Source organism: Hyla sarda, chromosome 4 (assembly GCF_029499605.1).
Source record: "Hyla sarda isolate aHylSar1 chromosome 4, aHylSar1.hap1, whole genome shotgun sequence".
Taxonomy (NCBI): Eukaryota; Metazoa; Chordata; class Amphibia; order Anura; family Hylidae; genus Hyla; species Hyla sarda.
This window is the reverse complement of record NC_079192.1, coordinates 416,577,637-416,600,618: the sequence shown is the minus strand read 5'-3', so window position 1 is coordinate 416,600,618 and position 22,982 is coordinate 416,577,637. Positions and strand designations below refer to the sequence as shown.

Here is a 22,982-nt window from a genome sequence, read left to right as displayed (position 1 = left end):
GCATTACATAACTAAAGGCTTTGATATACACGTGCATGCTCATCTTGGCTGAGCACGCATGCGTTAGTTGAGTGTTTGTCGCCAGCTGTCGCAAAACTACAACTCCCAGCATGCCCTCTGTCTTTGGTGGAGATCTTCACAGATGGGGTGTGAGGTCAAGGGAATACATGCATGCTCTGCTGAGATAAGCATGCACATGTTCACCCATCAGCTCTGTATCAGCTATGTTTCCATTCACTTTAAGCAAGCAGAGATCCTAATACAACACATACTATTGCAGAACTCCTGTGTGTTTCATATCTTTTAAAGGGGTACTCTGGTGGAAAACACATTTTTTTTAAATCAACTGGTGCCAAAAAGTTATACAGATTTGTAAATTATTTGTATTTAAAAATCTTAATCCTTCCAGTACTTATCAGCTGCTGTATGGTCCACAGGAAGTTGTGTAGTTCTTTTCTGTCTGACCACAGTGCTCTCTGCTGACACCTTTGTCCATCTCAAGAACTGTCCAGAGTAGGAGCAAATCCCCATAGTAAACCTCTTCTACACTGTGCAGTACCTAAGATGAACAGAGGTGTCAGCAGAGAGCACTGTGGTCAGACTGGAAAGAACTACACAACTTCCTCTAGAGCATACAGCAGCTGATAAGTGCTGGAGGGATTAAGATTTTTATATAGAAGTAATTTACAAATCTGTATAATTTTCTTGCGCCAGTTGATTAGAATAAATTTGATTTCCACCGGAGTCCCCCTTTAAGGTTCATGACCTCTGAACGTGAAAGGGACATATAAAACTAATAATAAAGACGTTGGGGTCAGGTGATCGGCGGGCGCTGCTGCCTACGCTCGGGTTCCTTAACCCTTCGTCTCAGAACCTATAGGTGTCTTCAGACAACAAGGACGTCTTGTATCGTGGGGTCTCTCGTGACGGACATAGAACCTGAAAGGGCCCTTATTTTTTTGGCTGTGGGTATTTTTGGAATTTGAGCTCGTCCTGTGCACACAGGAGTCTGCGGGGCGGCTCTGTTGTGGCCGGGACGTCTCACGGGTTAGAAAGCGTCCGTCATCCCGTGTGTCACGTCTTGTCTAGTCACACGGGAGACGCAAACTATATACTGCTACTGCTGTCTCTATAGGATCAGTGTATATAGTAGTTATACCCCTCTCCTCCAGCTCTATCTGTATACTGCTCCTGCTATCTCTATGGGATCAGTATATATAGTAGTTATACACCTCCCCTCCAGGTCTATCTGTATACTGCTTCTATCGCTATGGGATCAGTATATATAGTTGTTATACACCTCCCCTCCAGCTCTATCTGTATACTGCTGCTATCTCTATGGGATCGGGATATATAGCAATTATACACCTCCCCTCCAGCTCCATCTATATACTGCCGCTGCTATCTCTATGGGATCAGGATATATAGTAGTTATACACCTCCCCTCCAGCTCTATCTGTATACTGCTGCTATCTCTATGGGATCAGGAAATATAGTAGTATATACACCTCCCCTCCAGCTCTATTTGTATACTGCTGCTATCTCTATAGAATCAGTATATATAGTTGTTATATACCTCCTCTCCAGCTCAATCTGTATACTGCTGCTATTTCAATGGGATCAGAATATATAGTAGTTGTACACCTCCCCTCCAGCTCTTTCTGCATACTATTGTTATTTCTATGGGATCAGGATATATAGTAGTTTTACACCTCCCAGCTTAATTAGATGACCAGGTGCAGTGTTGAGACTCCACCACCTCTCTCTCCAAAGCCAGAGGATTTATGGGAAATGTAGGCAGCATTAGCAAATCCATTTCGTGATGGCATTGCAGTCAGTATGGCTGACAACTCAACTCTGCCACATCAGCTAAAACGGGTAAGCACAAGGCGTACACAAGAACCTCTACATTATTCTCTGATAGCCTATGCTGCACTATATGGGCTAATGGACATCGTTGCATTATGAGGGATGTTGAGAATCTCATGTCTGCTCTTGTACTATGTATTTCTTATCATTTTCAGATCGAGAACCTTCAAGAGCAACTTCGGGACAAGGAGAAACAACTGAGCAGCTTGAAGGAGCGAGTAAAATCCCTGCAGGCCGACACCACCAACACAGACACTGCCCTGACCACCCTGGAGGAGGCATTGGCCGAAAAGGTAAGGGGTGCCAAGGGGGTCAAGCATTGTGTCCTTTGTGGATGAGTTCAGTGTTATCCAATCAGGGTGCCTCCAGCTGTTGCAAAACTATAGCTCCCAGCATGCCCGGACATCCTTTGGCTTTATAGTTTTGCAACAGCTGGAGGCATCCTGGTTGGAAACACTTCTTTAAGCCCAAGGGAAGGACAATCCTCCAGCCATAGTTTCCCTATAGGTTTCCTCCACTGGGGTTTTTCCCCTCTCTTAGTGCTCTAGGCTGTCCGGGCATGCTGGGAGTTTTAGTTTTGCAGCAGCTGGAGGCACCCTGTTTGGGAAACACTGCTTTAAAGGGGTACTCCCGTGGAAAACATTTATTTATTTATTTTTTTAAATCAACTGGTGCCAGAAAGTTGGACAGATTTGTAAATTACTTCTATTTAAAAATCTTTACCCTTCCAGTACTTTTTAGCAGAAAGAAATTCTGTTCTTTTAAAATTTATTTTTTGTCTCGTCCACAGTGCTCTCTGCTGACACCTCTGTCCATGTCAGGAACTTTCCAGAGCAGGAGAAAATCCCCATAGCAAATCAATGCTGCTCTGGACAGTTCCTGACACGGACAGAGGTGTCATCAGAGAGCACTATGGACAAGACAAAAAAGAAATTAAAAAAAGAAAAGAATTTCCTCTGTAGCATACAGCTGCTAAAAAGTACTGGAAGGGTAAAGATTTTTTAATAGAAGTAATTTACAAATCTGTTTTAACTTTCTGGCGCCAGTTGATTTAACAAAAAAAAAACAAAAAAAAACACAAAAAAAAAATTGTTTCCACCAGAGTTCCCCTTTTAAGGGGTACTCCGGCGCTAAGACATCTTATCCACTATCCGAAGGATAGGGGATAAGATGCCTGATCGTGGAGGTCCCTCCGCCGCTGTCACGCCCCCTCCATAGGCTTGCAATGAGGGGGCGGAGCGTGACATCACACGAGGGCGGAGCCTTGACATCACTATGCTCCGTCCCCGTGATCGCTAGTAATCAGACCTGGAGCGGGCATGCTCCGGGGACTGATTCTAACAGGGTGGGCGTGGAAGATCACGGGGGTCCCCAGCAGCAGGACCCCCGCGATCAGGCATCTTATCCCCTATCCTTTGGATAGGGGATAAGATGTCTTAGCGCCAGAGTACCCCTTTAAGCCCAATGGAAGGACAATCCTCCAGCCATGGTTTCCCTATAGGTTTCTTCCACTGGAGTTTTTCCCCTCTCCTAAGTGCTGAAGGCTGTCCGGGCATGCTGGGGGTTGTAATTTTGCAACAGCTGGAGGCACACTAGTGGCAAACACTTGTCTGTCTCCCAGGAGAGGATCATCGAACGTCTGAAAGACCAGAGGGACCGAGATGAACGTGAGAAGCAAGAGGAGCTGGAGTCTTACAAGAAAGAGCTGAAAGACATGAAAGAGAAAGTCAGCACCTTACAGGGAGACCTGTCAGAGAAAGAGGTAAAAAAATAAATAAAATACTTCACATAATATAATAAATCAATAAATCAATATACACGTAACAGACACGGCAAGTCCAGCGCAAACAGAGGAAGCGTTCCGTAATTTGTTTCTTCATATAAACAATTCATCCGGCATTGTGCAGCGTAAAGTAGAGTCTGCTGTTTCTCATAGTGTTAGTTAGAAAAAACATGGGGGCTCGTCCGGGATGGAGCCATTATATATCTTATACAGATAGGAAGACCAGTGTTTTAACCAGTGTTTAAAAAGTAAATTTTATTTTCTCTATCTGCTCCATTGGGGGACACAGACAGTTGGTGTATGTTGCTGTCTCTAGGAGGTGTGACACTATGGTGATAAAAAAAGTCAGCTCCTCCCAGCAGGATACACCCACCTTCAGGCTCTGAGCTAGTCAGTTTAAGCTTAGTGTCTGAAGGAGGTGGACATGGTCTGGCTCCAGACCAGGTCTTCTGATTTTTTTTGTTTTCCTAGTTAGGGACGTGTTAGTTTTTTATTCCTTTTCTTTTCTGTTTTCAGGTGGGGACTCGGACTGCGGTTCCCCGTTTCCCCATTGCGAGTGAGGGGGCACAGACATTGCGTATATGCGCTGTTAACCCCCCCTCGCCAACGGTCAGCGATTGGGTGGTAACTCACGGCTCCGGGTCCCCCTATTTACCTGCTTGCCTCGCTCGCGCATAGCAGCCAAGCGTGATGCAGGTAACTAAAGCTGACTGAAGACTTCACTGAAGACTTCAGTCCCGTCCTGTCCACGTTCAGTCGGACAATGCCACGGCCGTGGCGTACATAAATCGTCAGGGCGGCACTCGCAGCTCGGCAGCCATGGCCGAGGTGACAAAGATTCTCTCCTGGGCGGAGAGCAAGGTTCCGGCCATTTCGGCGATTCACATCCCGGGGGTGCTCAACTGGGAAGTGGACTTCCTCAGTCGGTCCTCACCCGACCCCAGCGAGTGGTCTCTACATCCAGAGGTCTTCGCGCAACTCTGCGACCTCTGGGGCATCTCGGACGTGGATCTCTTCGCGTCCCGGCACAATCGGAAGATCCTTCCGTTTGTGTCCAAGTCCCGGAACCCTCAGGCTCTGGCCGTGGACGCCCTAGTGATTCCTTGGGCGGGGTTTGCCCTACCCTATCTGTTCCCTCCTCTTCCGCTCCTTCCCAGGGTGCTGAGGAAGCTCAAGGCAGAGGACGTCCCCGCCTTTCTGGTAGCTCCAGATTGGCCCCGAAGATCGTGGTACGCCGATGTAGTCAGGCTCCTGGACGACGCTCCACTGCGCCTTCCGCTCCGTCCGGATCTGCTCTCTCAGCTCTTTCCTGCCGTTCTCAGATTCTGGTGATCCACCAGGACAAGGTTGTTTTCCGGCCAGATCCTTCCTTTTTACCTAAGGTGGTCTTGGCCTTTCATCTCAATGAGGACATTGTCCTCCCGTCATTTTGCCCGGCTCCTTCTCATCCTAGGGAGCGCTTACTACACAAGCTGGACATAGTTCGGTCTTATCTCTCCATCACTTCTTCGTTTCGTCAGTATGATTCCTTTTTCGTCCTTACGGAAGGTCGTCGTAAGGGACAACCTGCTTCCAAGGCCACCATTTCTAGGTGGATCCGGTCCGCCATTTCAGAAGCCTATCGCTGCAAGGGGAAGATTCCTCCTTTCAGGGTTGTGGCTCATTCTACCCGTTCTGTTGGGGCATCCTGGGCTCTCCAGTTTAGAGCCTCGCAGATTTGCAAGGCGGCTACCTGGTCGTCTTTGCACACTTTCTTGAGGTTTTACCGGGTTCATACTTTCGCATCGGCTGATTCTACCCTGGGCCGTAAAGTGTTGCAGGTGGCAGTGGATCAGCCGTCTGCCTGATTACTTATCTGCCCACCCAAGGGACGGCTTTGGTACGTCCCACTGTCTGTGTCCCCCAATGGAGCCGATAGAGAAAAGGAGATTTTTTAACACTTACCGTAAAATCTCTTTCTTTAAGGAACCATTGGGGGACACAGCTCCCGCCCTTTTTTTTCCCTCTTGGTTCTCTGTCCGAGGGTGTGTTCAGTTATGTTCTTTCTTCTGGTTCTCGGACAGTTTTGGGGTTTTCCTTGACCTATTGGTCTCCTCCTATTGCTCTGAACTTAAACTGACTAGTTCATAGCCGGAAGGCGGGTATATCCTGCTGGGAGGAGCTGCCTTTTTTTTTATTACCATAGTGTCACACTTCCTAGAGACAGCAAGATACACCCACTGTCTGTGTCCCCCAGTGGATCCTTCGAGAAAGAGATCTTACGGTAAGTGTTAAAAAAATCTCCTTATTCTGTCACCTCTAAAATGTTGCCAGCATTCAGCAACTTACGCATTTTGTGCCTTATCGGCTCTTATTCATTGTGTCTGTTATTAAAGATCTGGTGAGGGCTCGTTCGGGATATAAAAAAATATGTCTAGGAAAAAGATTTCTGCTGTTAATGGGGGTTGATCCAGTGTTATCTATATACAGGGTGGAGGAGGCTGTCCTCTGCTGTGAATGGTGGTAGATTCAGTGTTATCTACATACAGGAAAGGGAGGCTGATCTATTCTGTGAATGGTGGTGAATCCAGTGTTATCTCTATACAGGAGTAGGCTGATCTATTCTGTGAATGGTGGTGGATCCAGTGTTATGTATTTACTGGTGTCACCTTTTACTATGTTCATGAGAAAAAAGGCAGTACAGTGACCCCCCGACCTACGATGGCCTTAACATACGATCATTTGACGATACGATGGCCTCTCAGAGGCCATCGCATGTTGAAGGCAGCATCAACATACGATGCTTTTGTATGTCGGGGCCATCGCATAAACTTCTATCCAGCAGCGCAGACTGCTTCAGCTCCTGCCGGATAGCCGTTTACAGTGCGCCGTGTGCCCCTACGATCACTTACATGTCCTCGGGGCTCAGCATTCTCCTTCAATGTCATCACGTCGTCGCGCACACCGTGCCGTCATCCAATAGGAGCGGCTTGCGTAGCGGCGTGCATAGCGACGTGATGGCGGCGACGGAGAGCGAGGGTCCCGGGCAGCCGAGACGTTCCGGATCGACGGGGACACCCCGGGGTCGCGGCGGCAGCGATGGAGGGCGACATCCAGGGCAGCGGTGACGGGTCCGGAGCAGCAGGGACAGGTGAGTATTATGTCCTATACTTTACATTGCACGGATCCCTCTACATACGATGGTTCATTTGGAATGGATTACCATCGTATGTGTAGGGACCACTGTACTGGGAAATGATCTGTACAGAACAGGAAGTCTCGGCGTAGTTTTAGCCTCCAGTGGCCAGAATGGAAATTGCAAGATTTCATGATTACTATTATATATATATATCTATATCTATCTATATATATATATATATATATATATATATATATATATATATATATATTAATATAATTTATGAAAAATCACCAACAATTCTTTAAAAAATGTTTATCATAAAAACAAGATTTAACCTTTCCCTTTTAGTAAAGAAATAAAATAAAAAAAAAAATTTCAATGAAAAAAATTGTCAAATGGGGGCTCGTCCGGGATCGAACCATAGCAGCTTATGTCTATAATGATGTAGCTGTTTCTGCATAATAATTTTTTTTCTTCCTTTTTTTGACCCGGTTCCGTGTAGTCCTCACTTTTGGATCTTAAGGAACATGCCTCTACCTTGGCATCCTCCGGCCTTAAGAAAGATTCCAGACTGAAAACCTTGGAAATCGCACTAGAGCAGCGGAAGGAAGAGTTTCTGAAGCTCGAGAACCAGCTCCGAAAGGTGAGGATATTCCATTTCCTACCCTGTATTTTATAATTTTTGGGGACACATCAGACCTCCCCCTATATCCTGACAGAGCATGGAGTGGTCTGGTCATGTCCTATAAGAGTCTGTATATATACCTGGATACATGTCATTCCAAGATGGGGGGGATATGGGGGACCTTAATATTCCTTGTAGCCTTTTGGGTTTTTCTCTCTGACTTCCGTCTGTTTTTTGCCCTTGTCTCAGCAGTCTGATGGGTTACAGCACGTCGGAAAATCAGTAAGTCGCCGCCAACGCATGTAGACCTCCGATACCCGCATGTTATTCCCCCTACATCCATTGTGTGTGCCCCGTCCATGCTGATCCCCAATACTTATATTGCAAAATGGGATTATTTTTATTATGAGTGGGAGCTTAGTCTACTCCAAGGCAGTGTTTTTCAACCAGTGTGTCTCCAGCTGTTACAAAACTACAACTCCCAACAGCTGTCCGGGCATGCTGGGAGTTGTAGTTTTGCAACATCTGAAGGCACACTGGTTGGAAAACACTGCTTACATGAATTGGTCTTAGCCCTTAAAGGCTAAGCACTCATTCCCCTACTTAATCCCCATGAGTGGCCGATCAGTCTCCACATTGTCCACCTGTCCTCATCACTTCCTCACTTGAGTGGTCCCTTACACCCATCTCATCCCTAGGAGTATAATACAGGATATAACTCAGGATCAGTACAGGATAAGTAATGTAATGTATATACACAGTGACCTCACCAGCAGAATAGTGAGTGCAGCTCTGGAGTATAATCCAGGATATAACTCAGGATCAGTACAGGATAAGTAATGTATGTACACAGTGATCTCACCAGCAGAATATTGAGTGCAGCTCTGGAGTATAATACAGGATATAACTCAGGATCAGTACAGGATAAGTAATGTAATGTATGTACACAGTGACCTCACCAGCAGAATAGTGAGTACAGCTCTGGAGTATAATACAGGATATAACTCAGGATCAGTACAGGATAAGTAATGTAATGTATGTACACAGTGACCTCACCAGCAGAATAGTGAGTACAGCTCTGGAGTATAATACAGGATATAACTCAGGATCAGTACAGGATAAGTAATGTAATGTATGTACACAGTGACCTCACCAGCAGAATAGTGAGTACAGCTCTGGAGTATAATACAGGATATAACTCAGGATCAGTACAGGATAAGTAATGTAATGTATGTACACAGTGATCTCACCAGCAGAATAGTGAGTACAGCTCTGGAGTATAATACAATATATAACTCAGGATCAGTACAGGATAAGTAATGTATGTACACAGTGACCTCACCAGCAGAATAGTGAGTACAGCTCTGGAGTATAATACAGGATATAACTCAGGATCAGTACAGGATAAGTAATGTAATGTATGTACACAGTGATCTCACCAGCAGAATAGTGAGTACAGCTCTGGAGTATAATACAGGATATAACTCAGGATCAGTACAGATAAGTAATGTAATGTATGTACACAGTGACCTCACCAGCAGAATAGTGAGTACAGCTCTGGAGTATAATACAGGATATAACTCAGGATCAGTACAGATAAGTAATGTAATGTATGTACACAGTGATCTCACCAGCAGAATAGTGAGTACAGCTCTGGGGTATAATAAGGATACGTCATGTAACGCTTGCTGATCTCCCATACGTGTTCCGCGGCCTCTCCATGCGTGTACGTGTCTTCATGACTTCCCTCCAGTGATGCCCGGTTCCCTGTGGGATCTATTTTCAGGGCGGATCTGGTCATCTTCGTGTCCCTGTGATTAGTCCTATGTGGTTTTTGGCCTTCCTGCCCTGGTCCTTCTGAGGTGACCTCGCCCTGGCAGTCAGTGACAGAGCGCGCAGTGTGTTATGTGGACGGCAGACGCTGCCAGGTGTATGGGGTGAGCGCCTCATGTAAACAGGCGACCCGTCAATTATCACCCGCGGCAGCCGGGAAAAGAAAGGGAAGGGTATCCCGAGTACCATCTGCCCTATGGACCCTGCCAGCTGCGCACAGCCACCCGTCCTGTCATGGAAAAGTGGTGTCTATGGTCCCCGGGTGCAGGAGCCAGACCTCTGGGCGCAGTCCTCGCCCGGTTTCCATCACGACCAGAGTTGGCATTTGTGCCAACAAAGTCATAGAAAGCTGACTTCATCTTCCAGATGAAAATTAAAGATCCCTACACACCTATTATTAACGGGGTACTCCAGTAAAAAATATATTTTTTTCATATCAACTTGCTCCAGAAAGTTAAACAGATCTGTAAATTCCTTCTATTAAAAAATATTAATCCTACCGGTACTTATCAGCTGCTGAAGTTGAGTTGTCTGTCTGACCACAGTGCTCTCTGCTGACACCTCTGTCCATGTCAGGAACTGTCCAGAGCTGGAGAGGTTTGTTATGGGGATTTGCTCCTACTCTGGACAGTTCCTGAGACAGACAGAGGTGTCAGCAGAGAGCAACTCAACTTAAGTCGCTAATAAGAAGTGGGAGGATTAAGATTTTTTAATAGAAGTAAATTACAAATCTGTTTAACTTTCTAAAGCCAGTTGATATGAATTTTTTTTTCTTCTGGGTTACGTCTTTAAAGGGAAACGGTCACAACCTATATGGCCACCAGTGTTGCTCCATAGTGCTCGTCACCCAGCTCTCCCAAACCCCTGATTGGCCATGTTTTTTTTATTTATTTTTTGTGCAGAAATATATAACCAGGTGTAACATTATCACTTTTGTTTTTTTTAGGCCCATGAGGCTGCGCAGGATGCGAAATCCAACCCCGAGGTGAACGAGCGGGTCCTGCAGCTGGAGAAAGAGGTGGCCAAGTACCGGGAGGAGGCCGGCAAGTGCCAGGCGGAGGTGGACCGGCTGCTGGAGATCCTCAAGGAGATGGAGAACGAGAAGAACGAGAAGGATACGAAGATCGCCGAGCTGGAGAGGTGAGGGGAAGACCACCCGGGAGGAGTGTAATTGCATTGGTCACCTCTGACACTAGGGGGCGCTGTGCTTCTCTCTTATACATTATATATTGGGTTGGGGGGTCTTGTGGTGAAATCTTAATAACTGGATATTCTTTCTCTTCCTCATCCAAGTCCTAATGGGGGATGTCTTTATAAATCACTGTGTAGGAAAGGGTTTCCCCTGAGCACGACTACAACTCCCATCATGCCTTGACAGCTTTTATAGCATGATGGGAGTTGTGGTTTTGCAGTTGGATCTCATACAGCAGTGGTCCCCATGCACATTAACCATGTCCCATACTTATTAGATCAGGTTTCTCAACCGCTGCGTCTCCAACTGTGGCAAAACTACAACTCCCAGCATGCCCGGACAGCCAACGGCTGTCCGGGCATGCTGGGAGTTGTAGTTTTGCCGCAGCTGTTTGAAATTGTAAAGGATTCTTCACAACCTCTGCAAAACTGCAACTCCCATCATGCCCTGACTGATTACACAGCATAATGGGAGTTGTGTTTTTTTTTTTTTTTTGCAGTGGTCTCCAAACTGTGGACCATCAGCTGTTGCAAAACTACAACTCCCAGCATGCACAGACCACTTTTATGGCATGATGAGAGTTGTGAGTTTGCAGTGGGATCTCATACAGCAGTGGTCTCCAAACAGCAGGCCTCCAGCTGTTGCAAAACTACAACTCCCAGCATGCGTGGACAGCCTTTGGCTGTTCGGGCATGCTGGGAGTTGTAGTTTTTCCATAGTTGGAGGTCTATGGCTTGGAAACCACTGCCATACATCCTGTGGACTACCATCTTTTTGCAAAACTGCAACTCCCATTGACTGTTTTCAGGGCATGATGGGAGTTCTGGTTTTTGCAGTGGGATCTTGTACAGCAGTGGTCTCCAAACTGTGCACCTCCTGCTTTTGCAAGACTACAACTCTCAGCATGCACTGACAGCTTTTATGGCATGATGGGAGTTGTGGGTTTCCAGTGGGATCTCATAAAGCAGTGGTCTCCAAACTGTGGACCTCCAGCTGTTGTTAAACTACAACTCCCAGCATGCCCAGACAGCCTTTGGAACCGGTGGACTACTAGTTTTTTGCAAAACTACAACTCCCATCTTGCTCTGACTGTTTTCAGGGCATGATGGGAGTTGTGGGTTTTGCAGTGGGATCTCATACAGCAGTGGTCTCCAAACTGTGGACCTCAAGCTGTTGAAAAACTACAACTCCCAGCATGCACTGACAGCTTTTATGGCTTGATGGGAGTTGTGGGTTTCCAGTGGGATCTCATAAAGCAGTGGTCTCCAAACTGCGGACCTCCAGCTGTTGTTAAACTACAACTCCCAGCATGCCCAAAGAGCCTTTGGCTGTTCGGGCATGCTGGGAGTTGTAGTTTTACCACAGCTGGAGGTCCATGGCTTGGAAACCACTGCCATACAACCTGTGGACTACTAGTTTTTTGCAAAACTGCAACTCCCATTATGCTCTGACTGTTTTCAGGGCATGATGGGAGTTGTGGTTTTTGCAGGGGCATCTCATATAGCAGTGGTCTCCAATCTGCAGACCTCCAGCTGTTGCAAGACTACAACTCCCAGCATGCCCAGCAGGGCAAATGTGAACTATAGCAGAGTTCCCAAACATATGTGGCTTACCTGCATTGCAAAACTACGACTCCCATCGTGCCCGGTACATGCTTTGACTGACAGTGCATCATGGGAGTTGTAGTTTTGCAGCAGGTGATTATTTTACACAACCTATGCAGGTAGAATCCTTATATACTGTACATAGGGGTTAGTGCAGACCTGATCCCCCCCCCCCCCCAATAGTAAAGACCCCCTGTATAATTAAAAGTTCTGCAACTTTTTACACTTCAATTGTTCGCCATTTTCAATAGCTCTGCTTCCTGTCAGTGAACGGGAGTCTCTTTCAGCACAAGTCTCTTTCCTGTGCTAATAGTTTGTTTCAATGTATCCGCACTGGAATCCAGGTCTATGATTTCTATTGTCTAGTCTGGATGCAGTTGTCACAAACCCTCAGCTGTGAGAAGTAACGGCTCAAAATATTTATATATATATATATATATATATATATATATATATATATATATATATATATATATATATATATATATATATATATATATATATTTTTTTTTTTTTTTTTTTTTACTTTTTCGGATGTTTTTGTTCACTGACAGCATGCAGAGATCATGACACAAGTACATAAGGAAGTTGTAGAATTTTACTTGTTATGCAGTGTTCGATCCCCTGCGTGGTCACATGACCCATCCCCATCACTATAGACCAGTGGTCTCCAACCTACAGACCTCCAGATGTTGCAAAACTACAACTCCCAGCTTGCCCGGACAGCCGTTGGCTGTCCGGGCATGCTGGGAGTTGTAGTTTTGCAACATCTGGAGGTCCGCAGGTTGAAGACCACTGATATAGACATTAACCCTTTCTCCTCTCCTCTGTCCGTCTCCATTAACTGTCTCTTTATCTGACTCTCTCTTGCTGTCTCTCTTTCCCGGACACGCGGCTCCGCTCAGCATGTCGAACAGGTGAGTGCGTTTCGCGTGTTGCGTATTTTTATGGTTTTTTTTTTTATGGCGGCTTTATCTGTGATTTGATTGGCTGCATCCCTGTAAATGTCTGAAGTTACTGCACCCAGTGGGAACAGTCATCCAGCTTTTCCAGAATGCCTGAATGGCAAGTAAGGGCCTATGCATGTAAATAGAAAAGCAACCAATATGGCCGCTATTACCACTCCCACTGGGGCCGTCACTTGGCTTTCCCGTCATTGAAAATCACATCAGGGGTCTGGGGAAGCTGGGTGATGACCCCTCTGGGAGCTGTGCAGGCTGCCTTATGGTTACTCACCCAACTTTTCCAGAAAGAGACAAAAGGCTCCTGGGATTGTGTCTATTACACATGTGTCACCTGGAAAAAGACCCCATGTATGGGGGAGGGGGGCCAACAGCTGGAGGGTCCACAGGGGACGGGTGCCGCTTATTATAGTGGGGGGCGGACACTTATTATGGAGAAGTGATGTCACGAATATTATTTAAGTGGATGAAACACATGTATTATGGGGGGTGTAACACTAGTATTTTAGGGGGCGTAACACACATGGGGGCGGCACACTTATAGGGGGTGTAGGACTTATGGGAGGGGTGTAAGACTTATAGGGGGTGTAAGACTTATGGGAGGGGTGTAAGACTTATAGGGGGGCGTAAGACTTATAGGGGGGCGTAAGACTTATAGGGGGGCGTAAGACTTATAGGGGGGCGTAACGCTTATAGGGGGGCGTAAGACTTATAGGGGGGCGTAAGGCTTATAGGGGGGCGTAACGCTTATAGGGGGGCGTAACGCTTATAGGGGGGCGTAACGCTTATAGGGGGGCGTAACGCTTATAGGGGGAGTAACGCTTATAGGGGGCGTAACACTTAATGGGGAGGGAGTATGTAACACATGTTATGGGGGTGTAACAAATTTATTATGGGGGGGTGGGACACTTATTTAGGGGGGGTTGCACACTTATTATAGGGGTATTACCACATTTATGAGGCGGTGTCTTACACTTTATGGGGTATTACCACATTTATGGGGAGGTGTCACACTTTATGGGGATGGTCAGCATATAGGGAATTCATTATAGAGTTTTAAGGGCTGTGACGTCTGTGTGAACGAGGGTCACTGGTGTGTGTGTGTGTGTGTGGGGGGGGGGGGGGCGTCACAGCTGAGGGATTAGGGAAGACCCCAAATTCCCATGATCCTTATCTGCTTCTAGTGACGCCGCCACATTACTGCTCCCAGAGAGTGATCCTGCCGGTCCGGGCTCACGTTTCACTGTGCGGTCACTATGTATACACTCACACGTCCATTACCCCGGCTGTGTCACCAACATAAGCGGTGGAGGTGAGGGTGGGGCTGATGAATTGTATTAAGCTCGGGGGTCTCGGATGACACCAAACAAACAATGAGGGGGGGTGTAATGGAAGCCGGACATGTTGTCACTGGATTACTAGTTCAGCACCTTGATGATAATTTGCCCTCTAGGGGGCAGTGTCATTGTGCTTAGTGCAAACGAAACACCTTAGACTGTGGGTGACCAGAGCGAACAGTTCGGTAACTTCTGGAGCCCTGGGGGTTAATGGTGGCCTGCCCCGTCAGCGGGGTCACCGGCTGCGGCTTGTGCTGCGCTCTGCGGGATTGTCCCTGTGCCCGGTCACCCATTGTGTGTGTGTCAATGCCCCCGACGCCCCTGGATGGTTCGTTGCAGTTTCAGAACCATCAGCAAAGCCATTGTATGTGGGGGGGGAGGGAATGGGGCGAGAGGGTCACCCTGCGCGCACGGCCCTGCCGCCCCTTAACCCCTTCACCCCCACATATACTGAACTGGAAACTGCTGACAACAGGTTTCCCATAATGCACTGCACACCACATCTGTGCAGAATTGTGAGCGCTGCTCTGGAGGTGACACTATACAGCAGTGTTTCCCAACCAGTGTGCCTCCAGCTGTTGCAAAACTACAACTCCCAGTATGCTGGAAGTTGTAGTTTTGCAACAGCTGGAGGCACACTGATTAGCAGACACTGTCTCATATATATATATATATATATATATATATATATATATATATATATATACACACATATTAAAATAAATGACAGTGTGGTCACATGACTGGACAGTCGATAGCGCCCCCAACCCTTTCACCAATTGTAAACAGACCTCCCATAATACACTACACCTATGCAGAATTGTGAACGCTGCTCTGGAGGTGACACAATATAGCAGTGTGTCCCAACCAAGGTGCCTCCAGCTGTTGCAAAACTACAACTCCCAGCATGCCCGGACAGCTTTGGGCATTACACACTTCACTTACGCATGTGATCCAGGAGCGGAATTATAAGCGCAGCTCTGGAGGTGACTCAAATAAGATGCCAAACAGCAGTGTGTCCCAACCTGGGTGCCTCCAGCTGTTGCAAAACTACAACTTCCAGCATGCCCGGACAGCCGAAGGCTGCCCGGGCATGCTGGGAGTTGTAGTTTTGCAACGGGTCCCTGCTAATCTTGACTCTATGGTAATTATAGGCTGTGTCCAGCAGCCTTGTCAGCTAAAAAATTTTCATTCTCTGGTTGGCCTAAATTCCGACCAAACGTCTTTGTCCAAGCCACATTGGATTGGCGCGTAACCGGTCAGCTGATCCGGACCCCCTCAATGCGTCAGTACTCGACAACCCCCCCTTCCCAAACCACCGCTTTACTGGAAGTTAGGTCAGTGCGTTACATAAGAAACCAGTAGCAAAATATTTACTCCCCTTCATTGGTTCGCTGCATCTTTTTATGTTTTTTCTTTAATCTGTTTTTGGGAAAGTTGGGTGAGAGATGCCAAAATGGCAAACATCATGGTGGGTAAGGATTGTCTGGAAAAGCTGGGTGGCTACATATGTGGTGTCTCTTGGGTATAGGAAAGCTGCGGGAGCCATGTTGGCTTCCTTATTGAGGGGGGGGGGGATCACCCAGCTTTCCCAGGTACTGACCGATATTTTCTTTTTACTTTTCTTCCAGGCAAAATAAGGACCAGAATAAGAAGGTGGCGACGCTGAAACACAAAGAGCAGGTGGAGAAGAAGAAGAACGCCCAGCTCCTGGAGGAGGCCAGACGGCGGGAGGACAACCTGACCGACAGCTCCCAGCAACTGCAGGTAGGGGGCGACAGGGGGTGTGCTTCTACAGCAGCACAGAGTATTATAGGAGCAATGTAACCAACAGCACAGAGTATTATAGGAGCAATGTAACCAGCAGTACAGAGTATTATAGGAGCAATGTAACCAGCAGCACAGAGTATTATAGGAGCAATGTAACCAGCAGTACAGAGTATTATAGGAACAATGTAACCAGCAGTACAGAGTATTATAGGAACAATGTAACCAGCAGTACAGAGTATTATAGGAACAATGTAACCAGCAGTACAGAGTATTATAGGAGGAATGTAACCAGCAGTACAGAGTATTATAGGAGGAATGTAACCAGCAGTACAGAGTATTATAGGAGGAATGTAACCAGCAGTACAGAGTATTATAGGAGGAATGTAACCAGCAGTACAGAGTATTATAGGAGGAATGTAACCAGCAGTACAGAGTATTATAGGAGGAATGTAACCAGCAGTACAGAGTATTATAGGAGCAATGTAACCAGCAGTACAGAGTATTATAGGAGGAATGTAACCAGCAGTACAGAGTATTATAGGAACAATGTAACCAGCAGTACAGAGTATTATAGGAGCAATGTAACCAGCAGTACAGAGTATTATAGGAACAATGTAACCAGCAGTACAGAGTATTATAGGAGCAATGTAACCAGCAGCACAGAGTATTATAGGAGGAATGTAACCAGCAGTACAGAGTATTATAGGAACAATGTAACCAGCAGTACAGAGTATTATAGGAGCAATGTAACCAGCAGTACAGAGTATTATAGGAGCAATGTAACCAGCAGCACAGAGTATTATAGGAGCAATGTAACCAGCAGTACAGAGTATTATAGGAGCAATGTAACCAGCAGCACAGAGTATTATAGGAGCAATGTAACCAGCAGTACAGAGTATTATAGGAGCAATGTAACCAGCAGCACAGAGTATTATAGGAGCAATGTAACCAGCAGTACAGAGTATTATAGGAACAATGTAACCAGCAGTACAGAGTATTATAGGAACAATGTAACCAGCAGTACAGAGTATTATAGGAGAAATGTAACCAGCAGTACAGAGTATTATAGGAGCAATGTAACCAGCAGTACAGAGTATTATAGGAGCAATGTAACCTGCAGCACAGAGTATTATAGGAACAATGTAACCAGAAGTACAGAGTATTATAGGAGCAATGTAACCAGCAGTACAGAGTATTATAGGAGTAATGTAACCAGCAGTACAGAGTATTATAGGAACAATGTAACCAGCAGTACAGAGTATTATAGGAACAATGTAACCAGCAGTACAGAGTATTATAGGAGGAATGTAACCAGCAGTACAGAGTATTATAGGAACAATGTAACCAGCAGTACAGAGTATTATAGGAACAATGTAACCAGCAGTACAGAGTATTATAGGAACAATGTAACCAGAAGTACAGAGTATTATAGGAGCAATGTAACCAGCAGTACAGAGTATTATAGGAGTAATGTAACCAGCAGTACAGAGTATTATAGGAACAATGTAACCAGCAGTACAGAGTATTATAGGAGGAATGTAACCAGCAGTACAGAGTATTATAGGAGCAATGTAACCAGCAGTACAGAGTATTATAGGAACAATGTAACCAGCAGTACAGAGTATTATAGGAGCAATGTAACCAGAAGTACAGAGTATTATAGGAGGAATGTAACCAGCAGTACAGAGTATTATAGGAGCAATGTAACCAGCAGTACAGAGTATTATAGGAGCAGTGTAACCAGCAGTACAGAGTATTATAGGAGGAATGTAACCAGCAGTACAGAGTATTATAGGAGGAATGTAACCAGCAGTACAGAGTATTATAGGAACAATGTAACCAGCAGTACAGAGTATTATAGGAGTAATGTAACCAGCAGTACAGAGTATTATAGGAACAATGTAACCAGCAGTACAGAGTATTATAGGAACAATGTAACCAGCAGTACAGAGTATTATAGGAACAATGTAACCAGAAGTACAGAGTATTATAGGAGCAATGTAACCAGCAGTACAGAGTATTATAGGAGTAATGTAACCAGCAGTACAGAGTATTATAGGAACAATGTAACCAGCAGTACAGAGTATTATAGGAGGAATGTAACCAGCAGTACAGAGTATTATAGGAGCAATGTAACCAGCAGTACAGAGTATTATAGGAACAATGTAACCAGCAGTACAGAGTATTATAGGAGCAATGTAACCAGAAGTACAGAGTATTATAGGAGGAATGTAACCAGCAGTACAGAGTATTATAGGAGCAATGTAACCAGCAGTACAGAGTATTATAGGAGCAATGTAACCAGCAGTACAGAGTATTATAGGAGCAATGTAACCAGCAGTACAGAGTATTATAGGAGCAATGTAACCAGCAGCACAGAGTATTATAGGAGGAATGTAACCAGCAGTACAGAGTATTATAGGAGCAATGTAACCAGCAGTACAGAGTATTATAGGAGCAATGTAACCTGCAGCACAGAGTATTATAGGAGCAATGTAACCAGCAGTACAGAGTATTATAGGAGGAATGTAACCAGCAGTACAGAGTATTATAGGAGTAATGTAACCAGCAGTACAGAGTATTATAGGAGCAATGTAACCAGCAGTACAGAGTATTATAGGAGGAATGTAACCAGCGGTACAGAGTATTATAGGAGGAATGTAACCAGCAGTACAGAGTATTATAGGAGGAATGTAACCAGCAGTACAGAGTATTATAGGAGGAATGTAACCAGCAGTACAGAGTATTATAGGAGCAATGTAACCAGCAGTACAGAGTATTATAGGAACAATGTAACCAGCAGTACAGAGTATTATAGGAGGAATGTAACCAGCAGTACAGAGTATTATAGGAGGAATGTAACCAGCAGTACAGAGTATTATAGGAGCAATGTAACCAGCAGTACAGAGTATTATAGGAACAATGTAACCAGCAGTACAGAGTATTATAGGAGGAATGTAACCAGCAGTACAGAGTATTATAGGAGCAATGTAACCAGCAGTACAGAGTATTATAGGAACAATGTAACCAGCAGTACAGAGTATTATAGGAGCAATGTAACCAGCAGTACAGAGTATTATAGGAGGAATGTAACCAGCAGTACAGAGTATTATAGGAGCAATGTAACCAGCAGTACAGAGTATTATAGGAACAATGTAACCAGCAGTACAGAGTACTATAGGAACAATGTAACCAGAAGTACAGAGTATTATAGGAGGAATGTAACCAGCAGTACAGAGTATTATAGGAACAATGTAACCAGCAGTACAGAGTATTATAGGAGCAATGTAACCAGCAGTACAGAGTATTATAGGAGGAATGTAACCAGCAGTACAGAGTATTATAGGAGCAATGTAACCAGCAGTACAGAGTATTATAGGAACAATGTAACCAGCAGTACAGAGTATTATAGGAGGAATGTAACCAGCAGTACAGAGTATTATAGGAGGAATGTAACCAGCAGTACAGAGTATTATAGGAACAATGTAACCAGCAGTACAGAGTATTATAGGAGCAATGTAACCAGCAGTACAGAGTATTATAGGAGCAATGTAACCAGCAGTACAGAGTATTATAGGAGCAATGTAACCAGCAGCACAGAGTATTATAGGAGGAATGTAACCAGCAGTACAGAGTATTATAGGAGGAATGTAACCAGCAGTACAGAGTATTATAGGAGCAATGTAACCAGCAGTACAGAGTATTATAGGAGCAATGTAACCAGCAGTACAGAGTATTATAGGAGGAATGTAACCAGCAGTACAGAGTATTATAGGAACAATGTAACCAGCAGTACAGAGTATTATAGGAGCAATGTAACCAGCAGTACAGAGTATTATAGGAACAATGTAACCAGCAGTACAGAGTATTATAGGAACAATGTAACCAGCAGTACAGAGTATTATAGGAGCAATGTAACCAGCAGTACAGAGTATTATAGGAACAATGTAACCAGCAGTACAGAGTATTATAGGAGGAATGTAACCAGCAGTACAGAGTATTATAGGAGTAATGTAACCTGCAGTACAGAGTATTATAGGAACAATGTAACCTGCAGTACAGAGTATTATAGGAGGAATGTAACCAGCAGTACAGAGTATTATAGGAGGAATGTAACCAGCAGTACAGAGTATTATAGGAGGAATGTAACCAGCAGTACAGAGTATTATAGGAGGAATGTAACCAGCAGTACAGAGTATTATAGGAGGAATGTAACCAGCAGTACAGAGTATTATAGGAACAATGTAACCAGCAGTACAGAGTATTATAGGAGGAATGTAACCAGCAGTACAGAGTATTATAGGAACAATGTAACCAGCAGTACAGAGTATTATAGGAGGAATGTAACCAGCAGTACAGAGTACTATAGGAGCAATGTAACCAGCAGTACAGAGTATTATAGGAACAATGTAACCAGCAGTACAGAGTATTATAGGAGGAATGTAACCAGCAGTACAGAGTATTATAGGAGGAATGTAACCAGCAGTACAGAGTATTATAGGAACAATGTAACCAGCAGTATAGAGTATTATAGGAGGAATGTAACCAGCAGTACAGAGTATTATAGGAACAATGTAACCAGCAGTACAGAGTACTATAGGAACAATGTAACCAGCAGTACAGAGTATTATAGGAGGAATGTAACCAGCAGTACAGAGTATTATAGGAACAATGTAACCAGCAGTATAGAGTATTATAGGAGGAATGTAACCAGCAGTACAGAGTATTATAGGAACAATGTAACCAGCAGTACAGAGTACTATAGGAACAATGTAACCAGCAGTACAGAGTATTATAGGAGGAATGTAACCAGCAGTACAGAGTATTATAGGAGCAATGTAACCAGCAGTACAGAGTATTATAGGAACAATGTAACCAGCAGTACAGAGTATTATAGGAGTAATGTAACCAGCAGTACAGAGTATTATAGGAACAATGTAACCAGCAGTACAGAGTATTATAGGAACAATGTAACCAGCAGTACAGAGTATTATAGGAACAATGTAACCAGCAGTACAGAGTATTATAGGAGCAATGTAACCAGCAGTACAGAGTATTATAGGAACAATGTAACCAGCAGTACAGAGTATTATAGGAGTAATGTAACCAGCAGTACAGAGTATTATAGGAACAATGTAACCAGCAGTACAGAGTATTATAGGAACAATGTAACCAGCAGTACAGAGTATTATAGGAACAATGTAACCAGCAGTACAGAGTATTATAGGAGCAATGTAACCAGCAGTACAGAGTATTATAGGAGGAATGTAACCAGCAGTACAGAGTATTATAGGAGGAATGTAACCAGCAGTACAGAGTATTATAGGAGGAATGTAACCAGCAGTACAGAGGAGACCATGAGGATAGATTATAGCAGTGTTTCCCAACCAGTGTGCCTCCAGCTGTTGCAAAACTACAACTCCCAGCATGCCCGGACTACCACCGGGGTTAATTCACTGAACATCCGCTCTGATCATGTGGTCACTGTGTGGGGGGGGATGGCGTGGGGGTCGGATCAGTATTTTGCATTATGGCTGATCCCTCATGATAGTGTTTCCCAACCAGGGTGCCTCCAGCTGTAGCAAAACTACAACTCCCAGCGTGCCCAGACAGCCAAATGCTGTACGGGCACGCTGTGAGTTGTAGTTTTGCTACAGCTGGAGGCACCCTGGTTGGGAATCACTGCCTCATGGACAAGAAGCCAGAACGGAATATTTTCATTAGCAGATGAAGCAGCGGTATCTCCTATGAGGCGGCAGCGGAGCCTGATGATGTCTGGCAGCAGCCCTCCCCCCCCCTCCTCCCCCCCTCACTCTGGGTTTGCGGTGGGCTCTGTGAACTTCTTGTCCCCGAGTGGAAAATTCATCCGTCCTGGAGAACGCTACTGGCAAACCAATCCCCCGGCGACCGCGCCAAACACGTGTGCAGTCTGGCTGAGCCGAGGCCTCCTCTGCGCTATTACATTTATGTATGGGAGACTGTATACGGGGGGTGGGGGACCCCAATCAGACCACCAGGGGGAGTCCTGACACATTGGTACAAAGTCAGGATGAGGCTTCCTACGGCCGATCGACGACTAAAGGATGGAACCGGATTATACAGTCATTTCTGCCCATTGCCGGATTATCAGATTCTGGATTAAAGTGATTTCCTTCCAGATCATCAGATTCCAGATGTTTGGAAGTTCACGGTTTATTGCCGGACTACCAGCAATTCCAGACTATAAGATTTCTGGTTTAAAGGAAGTCCGTTCTTCCCAGACCTGGTTCATCTCACATTGCAGATTAATGGAAGTTAACTCTTTCCAGGCAGTCAAGTGATTTCCTTCCATTTCCACTTTCCGGATTTTGCCCTTTTTATCCTCATTACCATTGTTTTCGGGTTACAGGGGCCCTGACACATTGGCACGAAGTCAGCTGCAGGCGCATAAGAGCCCATCAGGTTCCGGATTAGGAAAGTTTTGCCGGATTTCCCACTTTTAGGATTCCTTTATTTTACGGACGGATTATCAGGAATTCTCGAATCGTCAGATTCCGGATTAAAGGAATTTCCCTTCCTGCAAGTGATTTCCATTCATCTTTCGATTACCACATATTCCAGACCAGGGTTTCCCAACCAGGGTGCCTCCAGCTGTTGCAAAACAGAAACTCCCAGCATGCTGAAAGTTGTAGTCTTGCAACAGCTGGAGACACCCTGATTGGGAAACACCACCATACAGTCTTCTATATAACTGTGTGGTCACATGAGCTGTCAGTCTGTAGCGGCCCCGGAGCAGAATTGTGAGCGCTGCTTTGGAGGTGACACAAATAAGACACCATACAGAAGTGTGTCCAAACCAGTGTGCCTCCAGCTGTTGCAAAACTACAACTTCCAGCATGCCTGGACA

At 45.2% G+C, this 22,982-nt stretch overlaps 1 protein-coding gene across 16 annotated transcripts in view; it reads left to right on the top strand.

Annotated features, from left to right (window-relative positions):
- Nucleotides 1-22,982, top strand: part of ERC1 (ELKS/RAB6-interacting/CAST family member 1) — a gene marked incomplete at its 5' end in the record, with an annotated part of 92,993 nt that overhangs the window by 12,518 nt on the left and 57,493 nt on the right. For 6 of the 16 annotated variants that reach the window (XM_056517866.1, XM_056517871.1, XM_056517873.1 and 3 more), the window contains 7 exon segments: nt 2,025-2,162; nt 3,491-3,631; nt 7,276-7,416; nt 7,648-7,680; nt 10,178-10,371; nt 12,933-12,944; nt 15,958-16,093. In XM_056517866.1, the coding sequence (XP_056373841.1) occupies nt 2,025-2,162; nt 3,491-3,631; nt 7,276-7,416; nt 7,648-7,680; nt 10,178-10,371; nt 12,933-12,944; nt 15,958-16,093 (795 nt within the window). 16 annotated transcript variants of the gene reach the window in all.